The sequence below is a fragment of the Electrophorus electricus genome, chromosome 20, assembly GCF_013358815.1.
Source record: "Electrophorus electricus isolate fEleEle1 chromosome 20, fEleEle1.pri, whole genome shotgun sequence".
NCBI lineage: Eukaryota > Metazoa > Chordata > Actinopteri > Gymnotiformes > Gymnotidae > Electrophorus > Electrophorus electricus.
Genome location: NC_049554.1, coordinates 6,958,338 through 6,975,218, shown reverse-complemented (window position 1 = coordinate 6,975,218; position 16,881 = coordinate 6,958,338). Strand labels below are relative to the sequence as shown.

Genomic DNA, 16,881 nt, shown 5'->3' with positions numbered 1-16,881 from the left:
CAAAACATGCATATTGAAAGAGATGTGGCAGTCCAGCCTTTCTTAAACTATTATACACAACAGTCAAATGTCCAAAAGACTGGTGTGTTTGTTGTTCAAAGACCCTGTTATATGACTCAGGGAAAGTTAGGGGCCCATGTGAAATGTTTTCATTTCATGGCTACAAAGGAACCCCTTGTGTTCCCTTAATGTTGGTTCACTTCCTGTCCCCACATCCTCTCCCCAACTTCTGCCCCTCCTTTGCTTTCTTCCTCCTCAAATCTGTCTTTCTTTATCTCTCACTGGCCATCTTTTTTCCTTCCACATTTTTCGTTGTACATCAACGGAATTCGAAGTTTGTTTTTACTTGAATTCCTTATTTCATTCATATCTTTCTCTTAGAAATATATTCACAGTTTGCATGGCTTCATGCTCTCCAAACACTCCTCAAGGCCGATGTTTTAAACAGTCCATGTGTACCTAATTTCTTGAGGTTTCAGCTGGAAACGCTCTCTCTTTACGCTGAAGTAGTCATGATAATAGCTTTTCTGTAAATAGATTGAACAAATGAAGGACGATTCAAGCACATCCTCACCCCTCCGAGGCCAGGAGGGCCGTTAGGTCCTGAGGGTCCCGGTGGACCAGGATTTCCAGGCGTTCCAGGCTCACCATCTCTGCCTCGGGGTCCAGGGCTCCCCTACACACAAGGGGAAAAGAAGCCAAAGAAATAAGAGTGAGACAATAATTATTAAATGCTGTTATTATTACAATGACACCTCGCATTCTTAATAATAAATCACAGGACTTGTCTAGTAACCATGATAAATTTGATAGAGGTTCTTGATCAGAAAACAGAATAGTTTGAGATTTATAGTTTGGTGTAAGAATAATTACACCGACAGTGATCTTGTATTTGTAGAAACTCAATAAAAGATAAACCATCTGGAAATGTCTGCCTTATTAGCTGTAGCAAATAATATAGTTATTATAAAGTAATATAAAATAAAGTTATTTTTTATAAGCAGCCAATACATATTCATATTATAAAATGAATTATGTACTTGGATAATTTATTTACATTAATAAGACTTTCACATTTCCCAAGTCAGTAAGGAATGATATAAATTTTCTTTCGGTTTTATGTATGCTAAATTAGTTATGTCTGAAGTGAGGTATGTCTGAACACAGAAAAATTCCTGCATGTTTACACTGAACTGAAGATATTAAGTGAGATGAAAACAAGCTAATAACTGGTGTTAGATGACTTTCTTCTGTACAGTTCCTTATGTTTTAGATTTTCTTCAGTAGTTTCGCTCTGTCTCTGTGTGAAGCACTGCTGCAGGCCTGGGCATGCACGCTCTTTCTAGCTGAATAATGCAACATAATGGTCTGTCCCATTTTATCTGAGGCCTACCTGAAAGTATATTTTTGACTATGCCACTGAAAAAGATACAAGATTGATATTAAATTGACCTGATGTTCAGAATCAGAGTGCTGCCTAATTCTGTGGAAAAGGTTACTATCTTCCAGGAATTGTATAAAACCTACATTTGTAAGCACCAGTTAAACTAGTGCAATTATCTGCATAACAACTCATTACACATTTCTGTGTCATGATTACCCCATGAACGGGAAACCCTAGGGTCAGACTAATCTGTTTTATTCTCTCCCTTCTTTGAAGTTGTTTGTTATTATTATTATTATAACAAAAAGAAGAAGAAACTAAACACCAAACATTTGCAAAATCAAGAGAGGTCTCCCAAAGCACAGTCTTGAAAAGCTGAAAGGTTAATATTTGTTGAAAGGTTAACATTTGTTAAAAGGTTAACATTTTCTTCACCTGTGGTAGATTTTTTTGGATTGGGAACATATGTCATGTTTAGGGGATCAAGGTTAGTCTCATAACTTATGATCACTCATACAAATTGAGCTTCCTGTTACTACGCTAACCAAACAGCACTTCTTCTAAACTAGACCATATCAATAAGGATTTGTGTTTATTTTCTTGACACTGGGATTCAGCAGCAGTGCCATAAGCCATGGCAAAGCACCCAGTGGCCAAATCAGGCTGATCTGAACTGGTAGATACGCTGGTGTCAAAAGCAGCTTCAAAATGCTTCACTGGCAGGCCACAGTGGATAAACAGGGCAGCAATTTTGAATGCTATTCTCAGTCAGCAAAAACTGAACAGTACAATGAAAGTAAATATTATACAAGAGATGTCTTAACACAATACAGTTTAAAATAACCTCACAATGTAACTCAACACTCAAGGTGAGTGTAAAGTGCCAAAGGTAACATGGTACCACATCATCAACAGTACTGTAAGTAATTAGTTCAATTTTTTGTAATAATATTGCGGATGTGAATAATGTGAAGTGAGTGTAAAGAAATCTTACACGTTTTATAGAACACTATACACACTACAATCTACACACCACTTTCCACACACTACACTCTACACTGTAGCACTCTGTACAAATTCTACACACTACACTCACTCAGTGGTCCAGCACGCCACACACTATATTCTATACCCAATATTCTGCACTCTGCCGATTACACCGAATACTCTACACTCTAGCCCTGTCTACCAGAATTCTGAGCACTAGCTAAGCCAGGTGGACTGCAGCTGTTGTACTTCAAGGCCCAGCAAAAACTTTAGGCCAGATGTACAAATAAATGTACAAAATCTAACCCAAAATGTACAAATAAAATGTTATTAGACACACAAACATGTATAATTAAAAATACTTCCGATAAGTAATAAAGGTTATATTTTTCAAGTTTCTTGTGTGTTGTTTGGGTTAGATTTTGTGGCAGTGCTCTCTAGGGTATATGCAAGTAGTTCCATATGTTACCTGAAGTTTGAAAACATATCATTGAAAAAAGGTTTGGAACCCACTGAATGCCTGAACCAAACCACTGATTTTTGGATTAAATGAAGTTTATTCGTTTAATTTTGTTCTGTTTTTGCTGTTTTCACATACACCAAGGGACAGAGTTCACACTTGGTTAAACTGGCTGTCGTAAAACAACAACAGGGCAAAATCAGAAAAAGACACTTTAATGTACTGCCTCCATACCATGAACTACTGGTCACACAGTCTGTCTGCACTTGATGTGAGCACTGCAGGCCAACAGCATTCACTACTACCTTTAGTTTGACTTTAATAACCTGATGGATGTTAATATAGTAACACGTGAGAAAGAACATCTCTGAAACTTCACAGGCAAGTAAATGAAAAGAAGATTATGAGCAATATAAATTATGCATATGTGTATTTTTAGCTTGATGTACTTTGCATTTTATTTGACCAACGATTATACAATTGATTTAAACTGGCAGTTGCAGTTATTTAAGAATTGAGAAAGAGATGTTGATGTTATGCCACGAACATCAAAAAGAATACGTTATGTAAATTTCTATCCTCAAATGTCAGATGAAGATTAATGGAACCATTAAAGTACTTTCATGCCGCTGTACTCATAAAAACTGTGTTGCTTACATCATTCAGGCATCTGTTGAACAACCGTTGTCAGACCACACATCTTTCCTTAATATAATACTTCCATTTAGGACTTTAAATATATTGACATCATTTTGCAGATGATTTGAGTGGTTCTTCTTTTTTTTCAGTGTGGTATGTGAAAGCTGCCTGTACCTGCCTCTGTTCACCTTATTGTGTGTGTGTGTGTGTGTGTGTGTGTGTGTGTGTATATATATATATATATATATATATATATATATATATATATATATATATATATAATTTAGCATATACATGGGTGTCCCTGGATTCCAATCATCATAGTGTACTTTCCCACGTGCTTTTATCGCTGATGCGTATGACATCAGGCACAATAATAAGATAACGAGAGCAGATCAAAGGCGGATGAACAGGTGATCACAGACACAGCTATTTATGCCAAAGTCATGGACCCAGAAAGACTGATCAGAGTGGAACCCTGTGATGCTGTCATGGATGCTGTCTGGCGTTTTAAACCCAGTGCTACTCACCTTTTCTCCTTTCTCGCCTCTCTTTCCATGGGGTCCATGCTCTCCTGGAGGTCCCTGTTTGTGCGTGTGTTAGGGGAGGGAACAGTGAGCATCGGTGAAGACTGGGACAAGTAAAAACAAATTAACAGCATGATAAGAGGTGAGAATATTGCAGAATGTTCTAGATTATACATACCATGGGACCTGCTGGTCCTCTGGGACCAATGACCTGTTGGTAAAATAAACAGCAGTAAACAGAAAGGCACTTTCTGAGATTTTAAATGGTCAACATCTACAATGATGAGCCCCAATTAACAAACAGGAAACTATAACCTTATTCTGGTTTTCTCTGAGTGTCGAGGGACACACCTTATTCCTTAGAAGATTCATTAAAGAATTGGAACCTTTTGGTACAATAACAACAACAAAAAGCATTTCGACTAATAACAACTACTACAAAACCCACTGCACACATGGGTACATCCGCACAGGTAATAAAGTGCTGTCAAAGCATTTTCAAGCAGCTACAATAAAAGTTAAATGATAATAAAACTGTTTATTGACTTAGGGTCCACGAGAATCTGATCAGGATACTTTGCCGTAAATGTAGCGGTTTGTTTTTACAGGGTACTCAGGGCTAGGAAGGTTTTGTCCTGGGTAGACTGTTTCAGAGCCTCTACCACCAACTGGAATGACTTCAACTTTTTTTCTTTGAGGTTTGTGTTATATAGTTAGAATGTAAATTGCTGAACAGCGTGAACAACATAGTTTACAAATGTTGCAGATTTTCACAGGATTCTGTTTGTTCATTGCTCAGTAATGGACAGATGTGGACAGATTCTTGGGCTACAAAAGATGAGACATTATGGGATGGAGTTAAAGTCAGTGTGAGCAAACAAGCATAAATGACAAGCCCCCAATTATCTGTGCTTTGTGTCATCTACTTCAAAGTGAGTTTCCAGACTGTTTGGTCTATGAAGCTTAATTGTATGTCCTATTAGCCTATGAAAGTACTGCCATATGGTTAGCTGGAATGACACCTTCCTCAGTATCTTCCCTAGCAAACTATTCTATTTATGAATGCAACCTAAACAAGCATACGCAAATGCACAAAAGTGCAAGAACATGATTAAGAGATTAGGATTATGTCTACGACTGTGTCCAAGATAATAAGAACCATTATACACAGTTATCATATAATGAATTATGACCAAGGCAGTACAGAGACTCACATCTGTGATGTCTCCTGGGTCTCCTTTCTGCCCCTGTTGAGAAGCACAAAGGCAACAGAAGATTACAAATGATCTTTAAAAAATACCCTTTTCATAAAACTTTCAAATCATTTGTGCAGAGGTTGTGTCTTCAAATGCTCATTTCCTTCCTTTGTAAGTGATTGCATACTCTGTCACCACTAGTAAAGGGAGGGTGGAAAAACCCACCACTAAAAAACTCAACTTAGGGTTACGGTTAGGGTAAGGTAATTAGAATTTCTGAGCGTCACCTTTTCATTACGGTCTAAAGATTTCTATTCTAAATCACCAATTCTGTTACGAAGATGTTGCAGAACTATATCACCATAGACAATATATCACAGGGCTCCATGCTGCTCAAACATAGGCAGACATTGGGAGCTAATCATAGCTTGCAGCACAGTAATATCCTTTCACAGAGACAGTAATTCTGCAGGGGCTCACCTTAGCACCTGGCACTCCTGTGGTTCCCACACAGAAGAGAAGAAACATAGTGTTAGTCAGAGTACCCATGTTACAAACACTCCTTTTAAGTATAAATCTGAAGGACACAGATGAAATGTTCAATCACACTTTTAGACCGCACTACCTTCCTATCCCCAGAGATCCAGAGGTTGGCTTATTAATAGTGTTACATTAGTAGTGTACATTTTAACATTAATAGTGTGCATTTTTTTCAAGCAGAATGAAGTGTAATTTAATGATAAATGCATACCAAATGCATATTCCAGTGTTTCAATGCACTGGAATAAATTAGGAAGCAGCAACTGAAAAATTATCATCTGAGTAAAGCTGGTTGGCTTCTTTGAACTAAGTGAAATACACAGATTTTGAATTATATTAATGTGGAATATGTACAATACATGGATGTTGAATTCTACTAATGTAGAAACAATATCCTGAGTCTCCATCCATTGGAGAAATAGAGTAGCATGCACTATTTCGCATGACCGTACTGTCATGACCTAAAGTGTCAGGTTATTTCCAGTTTATTTGCTTTTCACTGAGCAGCCAACATAAATTAATTAGGCCAATACAGAAGCATTTAGGTGAAGGCAAGTTTTGCGAAGGTGCTGTATTGTTAAGATTAACTGTAGTGTTAAGGGTTTCCGTGTGTCAGTAGTCTCAGCTTTCATGCTCATCTGCTGTAGTTATGTGAGGCATAAATCTCTGCCAGTTTAATCTGAAAAGGGTGAAAACAAAATTAAATATAATTTTAAAAACAACTTCTATATTTTGCTAAGTTTACCTACCATTTTGACTCTGATGCACGCAATGTACGCTGACCGATGACAGCTTTTACAAAAATTAAACTTAAATGGACAATAAGTCTCATGGATAATTCTGCACAGTGACTATTAATTTTACACTCTCTTAAATGTCTTATGGCATAGATTAAATTTAGCAACTAAGTATGGGACTAACTGAATTTTATATCAGTATCATAATTTTGAGACATAAATGCCTGAACCGTTTGAAGGAATCATAGAATTTCCTTGTTTTCCAATAGATAAAGTAGGAGAACTGTGCTCTGGGACTGCTGATGAAATGCTAGGCTATGCCATTTGAAGTTAGTTTTTCCATAATGACTCCCACATGTGGCCATGATACTGGAACTGGAATGTCAGCCAAACAAAAAGAAGCCAAAGCAAAGCAATGTAGGGAGAAAATGTGAAGACAGTAAGGCAGCAGTTTTGCTAAATTTCTGGATTTGTTATTATTGTTATCATTGTCTTTCTTTCATTTGTTAATTTGGAAGAATAAAAAGCACCGTTCAATTTCTACATATATAAAAACCAAGAAAAGGCATTATATGAATTGTACTGGTGCGTTTTAGCCCAAAATCAACAATATGAACTGTTATGTAATTTATTTATGTAAGTGTGAAATAAATAAATTACAACCACTATAAGCAGGTTGATCAGGAGCACAGATGGGGCAGCACTCTCCAAATGGGATCTCTGGTTTGGGGCAGTCCCTGAGCTCTTCACAGACGATCTCATCGCACAGGATTGTGCCCATGTCACACACACAAATGCGACATGGCTCTGGTTTCCACACATCCTTATCACTATAGTGCTGGCCATCTTGTGTACAGCTACCTGCATCCTCTGCATGTGTCATTCATGACACGTGGAAAAGGGAAAGATACACAACAGGCAACGGTCATGTTATAACTGTGGATACAAGTAGATTTTTTAGCATGCTCATTCTGAAACTAATGGCAGTAAATATTTTTACTTTTTCATTTGGCAACATATTCTTTAAAAAATATCAAAAGTGCAAATGCTTAAAACTATAACATAAAAGTGTAAAAATAAGTACATTTACTAAAGAAGAGAACTCCACACACAGAACACAGACAAAATACTTAGCTGAAACCCAATTATAATCCAATTCTCTGCCCTATGAAGTGCATTTCAAATATGCACCACAAGATGGCAGTACAAAATTAGATTAATATACACTCCCTTACAAACCCATTTCCTGAATTGATAATGAAATATCCTGATCCTAATCCTGATCCTAAAGCCTGAGGAAGATCCTAGGCTTACTTCATATGTTCTGCTGTGGGGAAAAACCCTATGCGCAGAAATCCATGAGATCAGATCAATACACAATTATGTGCACTATAGATCTACATACTCATTAAACATTTCAGCAGAAATAACAAGTATTTTTTTATACATTACATGTCTTATACATAGTTTTGCCTCTCCTTAGAATGTCTAGACCAACTAATTTTTAACATAATACCAGTACTTTACATCCTGCTAAATTTCTCAAAGTTTTACAGAATTTTTAAAAAATGCTGTTATAATGTCCCAGTAGTAATATCATGTCCACAGTTTGTATTAATCACAGTTCCTCTGTCTGCAATTTGTAGAATTTGACAATCTACAATATTTCAGCACTCACTTGCATAAAAAGATTTTTCAAATAGATGCGCAAATTGGTTGACTCATTTTCAAATAATGTATTTTTTAATAATAAGCATAATTTGGGTAAAATTAGTATTGTATTTTGCTAAATGTTAAAATGACAATTAAAATCTACCTGCACATTTGACACACCCATCTGCAAGTGCAAGGTATAGGTGCGCAGTCCAGACTGGAGCTCTTCTGTTGCCATACAAAGTGTGTCACTATCCCATTCATCATTGGTCAGGTTTTGACCAAGGACCACTGCTGATTGGTGTGTCACTATCCCATTCATCATTGGTCAGGTTTTGACCAAGGACCACTGCTGATTGGTGTGTCACTATCCCATTCATCATTGGTCAGGTTTTGACCAAGGACCACTGCTGATTGGTGTGTCACTATCCCATTCATCATTGGTCAGGTTTTGACCAAGGACCACTGCTGATTGGTGTGTCACTATCCCATTCATCATTGGTCAGGTTTTGAACACAGGACCACTGCTGATTGGATACCATTCAGGTGATGGACACTATTAACACAGTGACTCTGACATGGCAGTTGCATGGTAGTGGGTGTAGCAGTATTACGAGTGTATTCTCCCCAGCATTACTGATGCAGATTTACATGTGTCAGTGTCACTGTTGTATAAGGAGTGGCTTGGCAGGTGGTCATGTGATCAGACATGAAGGACGATAAAACTGCACAGCTACAGTGTGTCCTAATACCGAGTGTTCAGAAACGGCAAGCGCTGCAGAAACACACAGTGTGAGTACTCAATGCTGAGGAAGAGCAATTGGACATCAAAGGAAACTTGCAGTAGTTTTGTTTATCTTCCCAGTCTGGTAAGTTGCAGGTAACTTAAGGATCCCAGTTCCTATGAATGGGGGCTTTCTAAAAGCTAAAGACTGGGCAAATTCACGGTTATACCAAATCCAAGTATAGTGCACAGGAAACCACTGGTAAGATGCCAGTTCAAACACGTTAAAGAATGGAGAAAGGATTGCCTTCATTCCCTTTGCTTTAGGCCTTCCCGCATAATAATACTTAAACAAGGAATTAAAATAAAATAATACTTCATTACTTGGTCTATCTTTTATAATACTTAAATAAATCAATGCATGATACATAAATCACAAAAGTAACACTTCAATTTGTTAAGTTATTGTATATTTTCTATTTACAGGCCTTTAAATTTAATCAAATGTGTCATATTGTTATATTCTTCATCCTATAAAACAGTTAACCAGTTGAATTTCCACCATACTGCTCTCAATGCTTTTTATTTGAGGAGGAAACTACAGTAGAAATCTCAAAATTGAACACAGGTGGTTGATTTTTCCACTGAGTTCTGTAACCACTGCAGTGTCCTGTGAGGCCTGTCTCTTTGGTCCATCACTCCTAGCACTTTATACTGATTAAAATGTGATTAACGCCCTACTGCTGAATGCTGGCCATGACCATCAGGTAAACTGCTGCTGTGCTTCCTAGTCACAAATGATCCAGATGCATTAACGTCCTTCGGATTTCTTAGCGTTCCTGAAATATTTCCCCAAGTGGCTCTTAGGAAAGAATGACTTGCATTATGTCCTCAGGCTTTTCTACAACAGTAACCTGAGCTCATGCCTCTTTTTTAGCTACTCAGATCTGTCTGCTACTTTGGGTTCCTTTCCCAAGCCACATTAATATATAAATGTATATTACCAATTAAAACTAGCAGACATTCTGTATTTGAAAACCAGCTTTACCTAAAGCCCTCAATGAAAAATGCATGTATGACATATAACGTTTCTTCTTCAGAATGCAGACAATTCCTGTGTGCATCTGTTGTTTGGATTAGTCTATAGCAAGCCTAGATTTGCCCTTACTGCAGGAATGTTAACGTTTTTTGGTAAATGTCATTAACCGTAATCATTTTCCCTCTTCTTAAACTTAAACTTGTTCTAACTGTATAAGATATTTAAAGAGAGAGAGAGAGAGCGAGTGTGTGTGTGTGTGTGTGTGTGAGAGAGAGAGAGAGAGAGAGAGCGAGTGTGTGTATGTGTGTGTGTGTGTGTGTGTGTGTGTGTGAGAGAGAGAGAGAGAGAGAGAGAGAGACAGAGAGAGAGAGTCCGAAAACACTCGGAATTGATCCAGTGTACCCGCAGGTGTCCAGGGAGCGTAGCTAAGCTTCATGAACCACCATGTGGAATTTCTCCCAGAGGCCCCTCCCCACCCCATTAAGTTATGCCTCTGAAGACAAAAAAGCAGCCAAGTCAACCGCAAATACTTTCAGACTAACAGAAAAATAACAAATAACAAATTAAAAATCAAAGCAAAACGCTTTCGCCTACGTACTCTATAACCTCAAGGAGAATACGCGCACGTATCCCCCCAGACTCAGTTGCAGTTATTGCAAGTATGCAGCAAGTTGGGATGTGGAGGCACTAAGTTAAAAAGCCCCCGAAACGTTTGATTTACTCTTCAAATATTCAGTGGGCCTTAGCCTAAAATAACAGGTAATGGTTCAGATTCCACCGAAGATTCCCAAGATTTATGATTCCCATAAAGAGAAGAACGCTATTGAGCTGCACACAATAAACAACCATTTTGTTATCCACTCTCATGTTTCCAGCTGATTGATGCACTTTACATACAACGGTGAATATAAAAGAGCAATAAGCAGCTAACTTACGATCACTTTCTTCTTGACATTTGACAACCGCTAAAAGCACAATATGTGCTGCCAAACATAACAGTACAGTCCTCGAATCCAGAAAGCGGTACATGTCTAAATATTAGACATGCGAGGCTTTGAGAGAGACGGTGGAAGCAGACGCCGTCCTCTCGGCCAGTCCAGTCCGTTTTGCGGATCTAATAGGATATCCAGCCGTAGCCCCTCTTCTGTTAGTCCTCCAGGTTATATAGCGTGATTTTATGGGCGCACAACTGAACGTTCAATGGATCTACGCACGTTCTCAAGTAAAAGCCCACCCCTACCCCCTGTGGTCCTGAAACCCGAGTCCTGTGACCCTCCCATCCTCGCTTCAGCTATCGTTCTCCAGCGACGTCCACCTTAGAAATACGACTTAAACTGTTAAGTTGTACATTTACTTTTTTTTTTTTTTTTTTTTGCTGCCCTGATACCAAAAGTTTACTTAGGTTTCAGTCTGCAGTGAAGCATAAATTAAGGTCTAGCTTTAAAGATTAAGTCATTTGAATAGAGGTTTAGTTAAATGTACTTAGCCAATGGCTTTACTGTTCATGGATACTATGATTGAATGTTTATTTTAAATTATTTTGTTCTATGCAAAGGAGATTAAGATTTACACTGTGAATAAAGACCCTTATTTAAATACAATACAGTTATTTATTTAATTTTCGATTTTAATCAATTAATTAATTTAAAAAAATCGATTTCACACTTTTTGGGGACCCAAGCAAGAGAAAAATCTGTGGTGGGGTGACCCAGTGATGGCATGACCCAGTGATGGGGTGACCAATCATGGCATGACCCAGTGATGGCATGACTAATCATGGCATGACCCAGTGATGGCATGACCCAGTGATGGCATGACCAGTCATGGCGTGACCCAGTGATGGCGTGACCCAGTGATGGCATGAACCAAGATCCTGGAGAAGATGAAACAGCACTGTATGCTTAAGTTATCAGCAAAGGCGAAATGGGTGAAGTTTACACAGAACTAAATACTGTATCATGACAGGCGGTATATGTAAAGAGAAGTTAAAGATGTAAACATGCAAATATTATGATGACAGCATTAACAGAGACTCTGCTATGGTTGACCCTAACCATAACCCTGCTATTAATAGAGACTCTGCTAGGGTTGACCCTAACCATAACCCTGCTATTAACAGAGACTCTACTAGGCCAGAGAAAACCAGATAACAGCACAGCCAAAAGGAATCCTAAAGACATAAGACAAATATTACAAAGCTAATAAATAAATGTACAAAACAAACAAACAAACAAACAAACCCTGTACATTTAGTCTCTGATGTATTTTAAGATCTGTTTAATATTATTTTAAGATTAGTTTAAGATTATTTTAAGATTAGTTTGCTCCTTATTAGTTTGCATAGTTAAAATGGTGATAGAAGATGAACAATTTTACCAAACATCTTTTTTTCACTATTGTCCCACTGGAAACTTTAGAGGATATTTTAACACATTCGATTCCATTAATCAAATGAATTCTCTGTATTATGAAGCACTGAATTTCTCAATTTTAAGATAATCTCGCTTTCCCTGTGCACAAATTCTGGAAGGATCTTTAGAAGCATCGTATCCATGAGCTTGTGAACGTATGTGCACAAGGTTTTTTTTTCTTTTTTCTTCTATTTTCTATTTTGCAAACAAAATAAATATCTTAAGTGGCAACTGGGTTTCTGAGATTAGAATTTCCTTTGTTTTGTTTTGGTGTTTGATGAGGCAGTGTTGCACAGACAGAAGCAGCCAATGAAGCTGAAAAATGCAGTGTGTTTTGAAACAAAACACACTGCACATGAGTGAATTTTAGATAAAAGAATGTTATGCAAACCACTTTAGTGAGCATTTTCCACACTTCAACAATGCCAAGAATCAACCACACACCCCACCTACACACACATGGACATAGATACTGAACCCCCTCAAAGAGAGAAGTGGAGACAGGGATTTGGTTCTTTCACAGACACGAACCTGTTACTGTAAAATCTGTTTGACAGATGTGCATGTAGCCCTCTGTCTTCATTGCTCCTTTGTGGGTGACATTTGTGTATCATCCAGCACCGTTTAAAAACACATTAATAGAGAAATAGCTCTAGTATTTTGAACAAGGGGTCTTTGATTCTCTGTGCAGGCACTGACCTCTCAACTTTGAACCATGCCCCCCCACTAAGTCTTTATTAGGAACAGGAGCAGCTGTTCTGGCTGTTCTAGGGCCACATCCCTCATTGGCTGGAACAAAATGAGCCAGTAACTCCTTAAACACCTTCATCATTACACTGTTTTAATACAGTTACAAGCCATACATCTATTCACATAATGAGTGCTGTAAGCAACCAAAATAATCCACAAATATTTAATACAGTTAAAAGGTAAAAGGTTATTAAACTGTAAAGATATATCCTAGTCACTGAACTTGTAAACACACTGCATTTTTAGTTACGATGAGGCTTACATTATTCTCGATACCCCTTTAAGTGGTTAATTTATCAAATTAATACATCATTCATATAAGAACCACATTACAAAGATACCTATGCCATCCGTTAGCATAAAGATATATGGATAATTTTAAACATTTTAGAATTCAGCAGTGAGATTTGCTAAAGTTGATAGTGCTAAGTTTATAGCAGCCGCTGCATTATGTTGCCAAAATTGGAAGGCATACAAGAAACAGCAAATGTTGTTCTTCCATTCTTCTCCTACAGAATGTACACTTTCTTCCACACACACACACACATATGCACACATACACAAACACACACACACACACTCTTCTGGGAATTTTCATAGTTTTGCTACACTGCTTTTAATGCGATACTGCTTTTGAGATCGCTACTGGTTTGGCAATGGCTATTAAGATGTTATCTTTCCCAGAGCTAGCTGGATTAACTGAAATGCAAAGGAGCAGCAATTATTTAGCACCATATAACTATTTTGAATTTAAATTAGATTTAATTATTACATAATTAGACATTCATATCCTTGTGATAATCAATGTAATACAATTGTTTTTAAAAAGTTAAAGTTATTTAAACCCAAAGCCCGTACATAGGTCCTAAATGCATTCACATTAGAAACACAGTTAAGACCTATAAGTTAAGAACATACCAACTGTTCCGAACAAACATTTCATCTACAAATGTGAAATTTCACAGTTTGTTGTTTTTTATTTGGTTTGTTCCTGTTGTGCACATAAGACAGGGAGGAGTATGGAGACAAAAACTAAGCCAAAAGTTGTAGTGTAATCCAGTCGGGGTCATACAAACAGAACGTATTTCCAATGTTTTAACTTAGAACAGGTTACATGGATGTTTAATCCATGACATACTTATCCCACATTCTTAAGTTCATTCTTTTTTGGTATTAGTTAGAACTTCTTTTGGAAGTTCCACCTTCCACCTTCCACATCTTTTCTAGCTCTTCTCTCAGTTCTTGGTGCATCTCGAGCTGTTCGTGTTCCTTGGCCCTGATGTTGATATCACTTTGAATCGCCACATCGATCACCAGGGCGCTCTTCTGCTGTATGACCATCACTACTGTAACGGTACACTTCCCTACCCACACATCACGTGGTACGGTCTGCAAGATGCTAGTGGAGATGCGACTGTTGACTGTTCTCTGTGACCGCCCCCTTATTCGTAACCACGGCCCCCTTGTTATCACACACCTGCATCTTCTGACTTGTGTCATTTATGTCTGTATTTGAACCCCTGTGTTTTGTAGAGTGGTTGCTGGTCATTGTGCGTGCTCATTGTTGTTCATGTTACTGCTTATGGTTTTGTATCTCTACCTGTTTATCGTTCATCATTTATATCACTCTGCAATGGTTTGTTCTACGTGAGTGCCATAGTTTCTGCGTATTTTGTTTCGTGTAAATAAATGACGCTTCTGCATCCTGATGATTTATAGTGATGTCAACTAGTGTCAATGGTGCAATGCTTACTGAAAATTAGCTTGCCACACTTTAATAACCGAGGATAAAAATAGCAACCCTTGAAACCTGGCACCGATAGATTAATGGGCTTATTTTGAATGAAACCTCATTTCTGCTGTTATCATTCCCATCTCTAGTGTTAGCATTTCTGCCTGATGAATGGGAATCCATGAGTTTGAAGTTTAAAATATTTAATTGACAAAAAGGAAGAAACTTTTTAGCAGTTGATCTCAGTAAACTCTATTCACTGTGAACGAGTAATGATCAAAGAGATTTATGGAGCCTTTTGGCATGAAGCTGCCCACAGGGTTATTAGGGTAACCTAGGAGAAAATAAAGCGCCAGCAGACAAGGTCTAACATGTTAGATGATTTCTTAAATGTTGTGCAAATGAGTAAAAGAGATTTCTATTGCCTGAACATCTAGAAAACTTGCAAAGCAGTTGGTGAGAGAAAAATAGCACAGAGGCTTCCAAGCAACAGCTAATAAAGCAATATCATACATCCTAGAATGATTCATCACCTAGAAGATACCTTAACAGAGCAAGAATTAGTGCGTTTTTGGATAACAAACCTCTGTACATGCAGTACCATAGGACATTTTCCATCATATTTCCACAAGTTCCTGCATAACGCATTAAAAATGTAATTTGATAACAAGTTGGGTATATTATGGTGCAATAGATATATTCAGTCATCATATTTCTAATAAAATATCAAATTGACTGTATGAGGAAATGTAAATATTCATTCAAAAGATTTTTTAGGTTTAGATATTGGTTATTATTCTCTGTGCCTTGGGAACAGGCACATTGTAGAGAAAAATAAACAGTTATCAGGAAGATTAGGCAAATCTTTTAAGTACTTGATTATGTGGAGTATGTCGTGATAAGTGATACCTACATTTCCTTTTGAAACCAGCAGAGAAATAAGATGGGTGTCCCAACTTTTGGGAGGGAATCATTATGAAAGAACAACGGATGTTGTTTATATTATCTTTTGGGAAAAAATCTATATTTGAGAGGAAACTAGTTCCTGAAAGCTGCAAGGCAATGTATACGGCCCAGAGTAAAATACGACATACATTTACTGCTACAATCTTTCAGGACATGGAGGATTGCAGGTGCTTTCCTTTTCAAATAAACTTTACAAGCAAATTGTGATATTTTATTATAGAGATGATGTCTGAAACATCTTCTTGACAAAACTAAGCAAAGTTCAAGACCAGTTGGAATCAGAAAATCAGAGTCCTGAGCGGTGATGCAGCATCTTTGAGTTGGTAATGTACAGTGCTGTGGAAAAATGTTTCAGAAACTCAGTTTGCTTTTCATGTCTTGTGTGTCGTTAGGCCTGTTTTGGGGGATTTTGTTTCCCAGTGCATGTGTATTATTAAATTAAATAATCAATATATATTTTTTCATCTTAATTTCATTTTCTTACTCATCCATACCATTGTGTATCCAGATTCACAATTACACTGAGATAGCAGGGCGTAGGAAACTGGGGTGTCAGGTTCTGGGTGCGAATACAATATGATGGAGGCTGTTCAATAGAGAACAGTCTAAAAACGTAGTCCATACACATGCCAAGGTAATATTCACAGAGCAGTCTAAGACGCAAACAAAACAGACAGGGAAAGGCAAAGAGAGTAATCTCGAGACACAGGCAGTAATCCGATAAACCAGGAGAAACATACAGCAATAAACAAAAGACTCAGTAACGCAAGCCAGGTCGACTTTACCAAGACTGACAGAACACACAGGGCTTACATACAGAGACTAATGATGACTAACAAGACACAGGTGAACATAATGCAGGCGGGGATACAAGCAAAGGGGCGAAACAGATCAAAACCAAAACAAGAAAGCACAAGGAAGCAGAACCAGGATATAGACAAAACAGACAGCATTGCCATGGGAACCATGACGTCAAGGAAGAATGAACCTGACATAGGAGAGGTGTTGTTGCCCCAGTAACAGGCCCGAGCCTTGACAAGGAATCGGTAAAAATATTTGAGCAATATTTGACATTATTTTAGAAAATGTTGCTTACATTTGACAGTTTCTTCCCAGTGTGGTAGCACAAATGAACA

General features: G+C 37.7%; 1 protein-coding gene across 2 annotated transcripts in view; it reads right to left on the bottom strand.

The window, feature by feature from the left end:
• The window catches only part of col2a1b (collagen, type II, alpha 1b), a 60,145-nt gene extending 48,986 nt beyond the window's left edge, over positions 1-11,159 (bottom strand). The window contains exons 1-7 of one of the 2 annotated variants that reach the window (XM_027016573.2): positions 10,822-11,158; positions 7,134-7,340; positions 5,674-5,690; positions 5,212-5,244; positions 4,176-4,208; positions 4,001-4,054; positions 575-676 (exon numbers count right to left, since the gene is read on the bottom strand). In XM_027016573.2, coding sequence (XP_026872374.2) covers positions 575-676; positions 4,001-4,054; positions 4,176-4,208; positions 5,212-5,244; positions 5,674-5,690; positions 7,134-7,340; positions 10,822-10,915 — 540 coding nt within the window. In that variant the 5' untranslated portion in view covers positions 10,916-11,158. Of the gene's footprint in view, positions 1-574; positions 677-4,000; positions 4,055-4,175; positions 4,209-5,211; positions 5,245-5,673; positions 5,691-7,133; positions 7,341-10,821 lie in introns of both variants that reach the window. The other variant, XM_027016574.2, reaches the window with a different exon arrangement.
• Between the last annotated feature and the right edge of the window lie 5,722 nt (positions 11,160-16,881).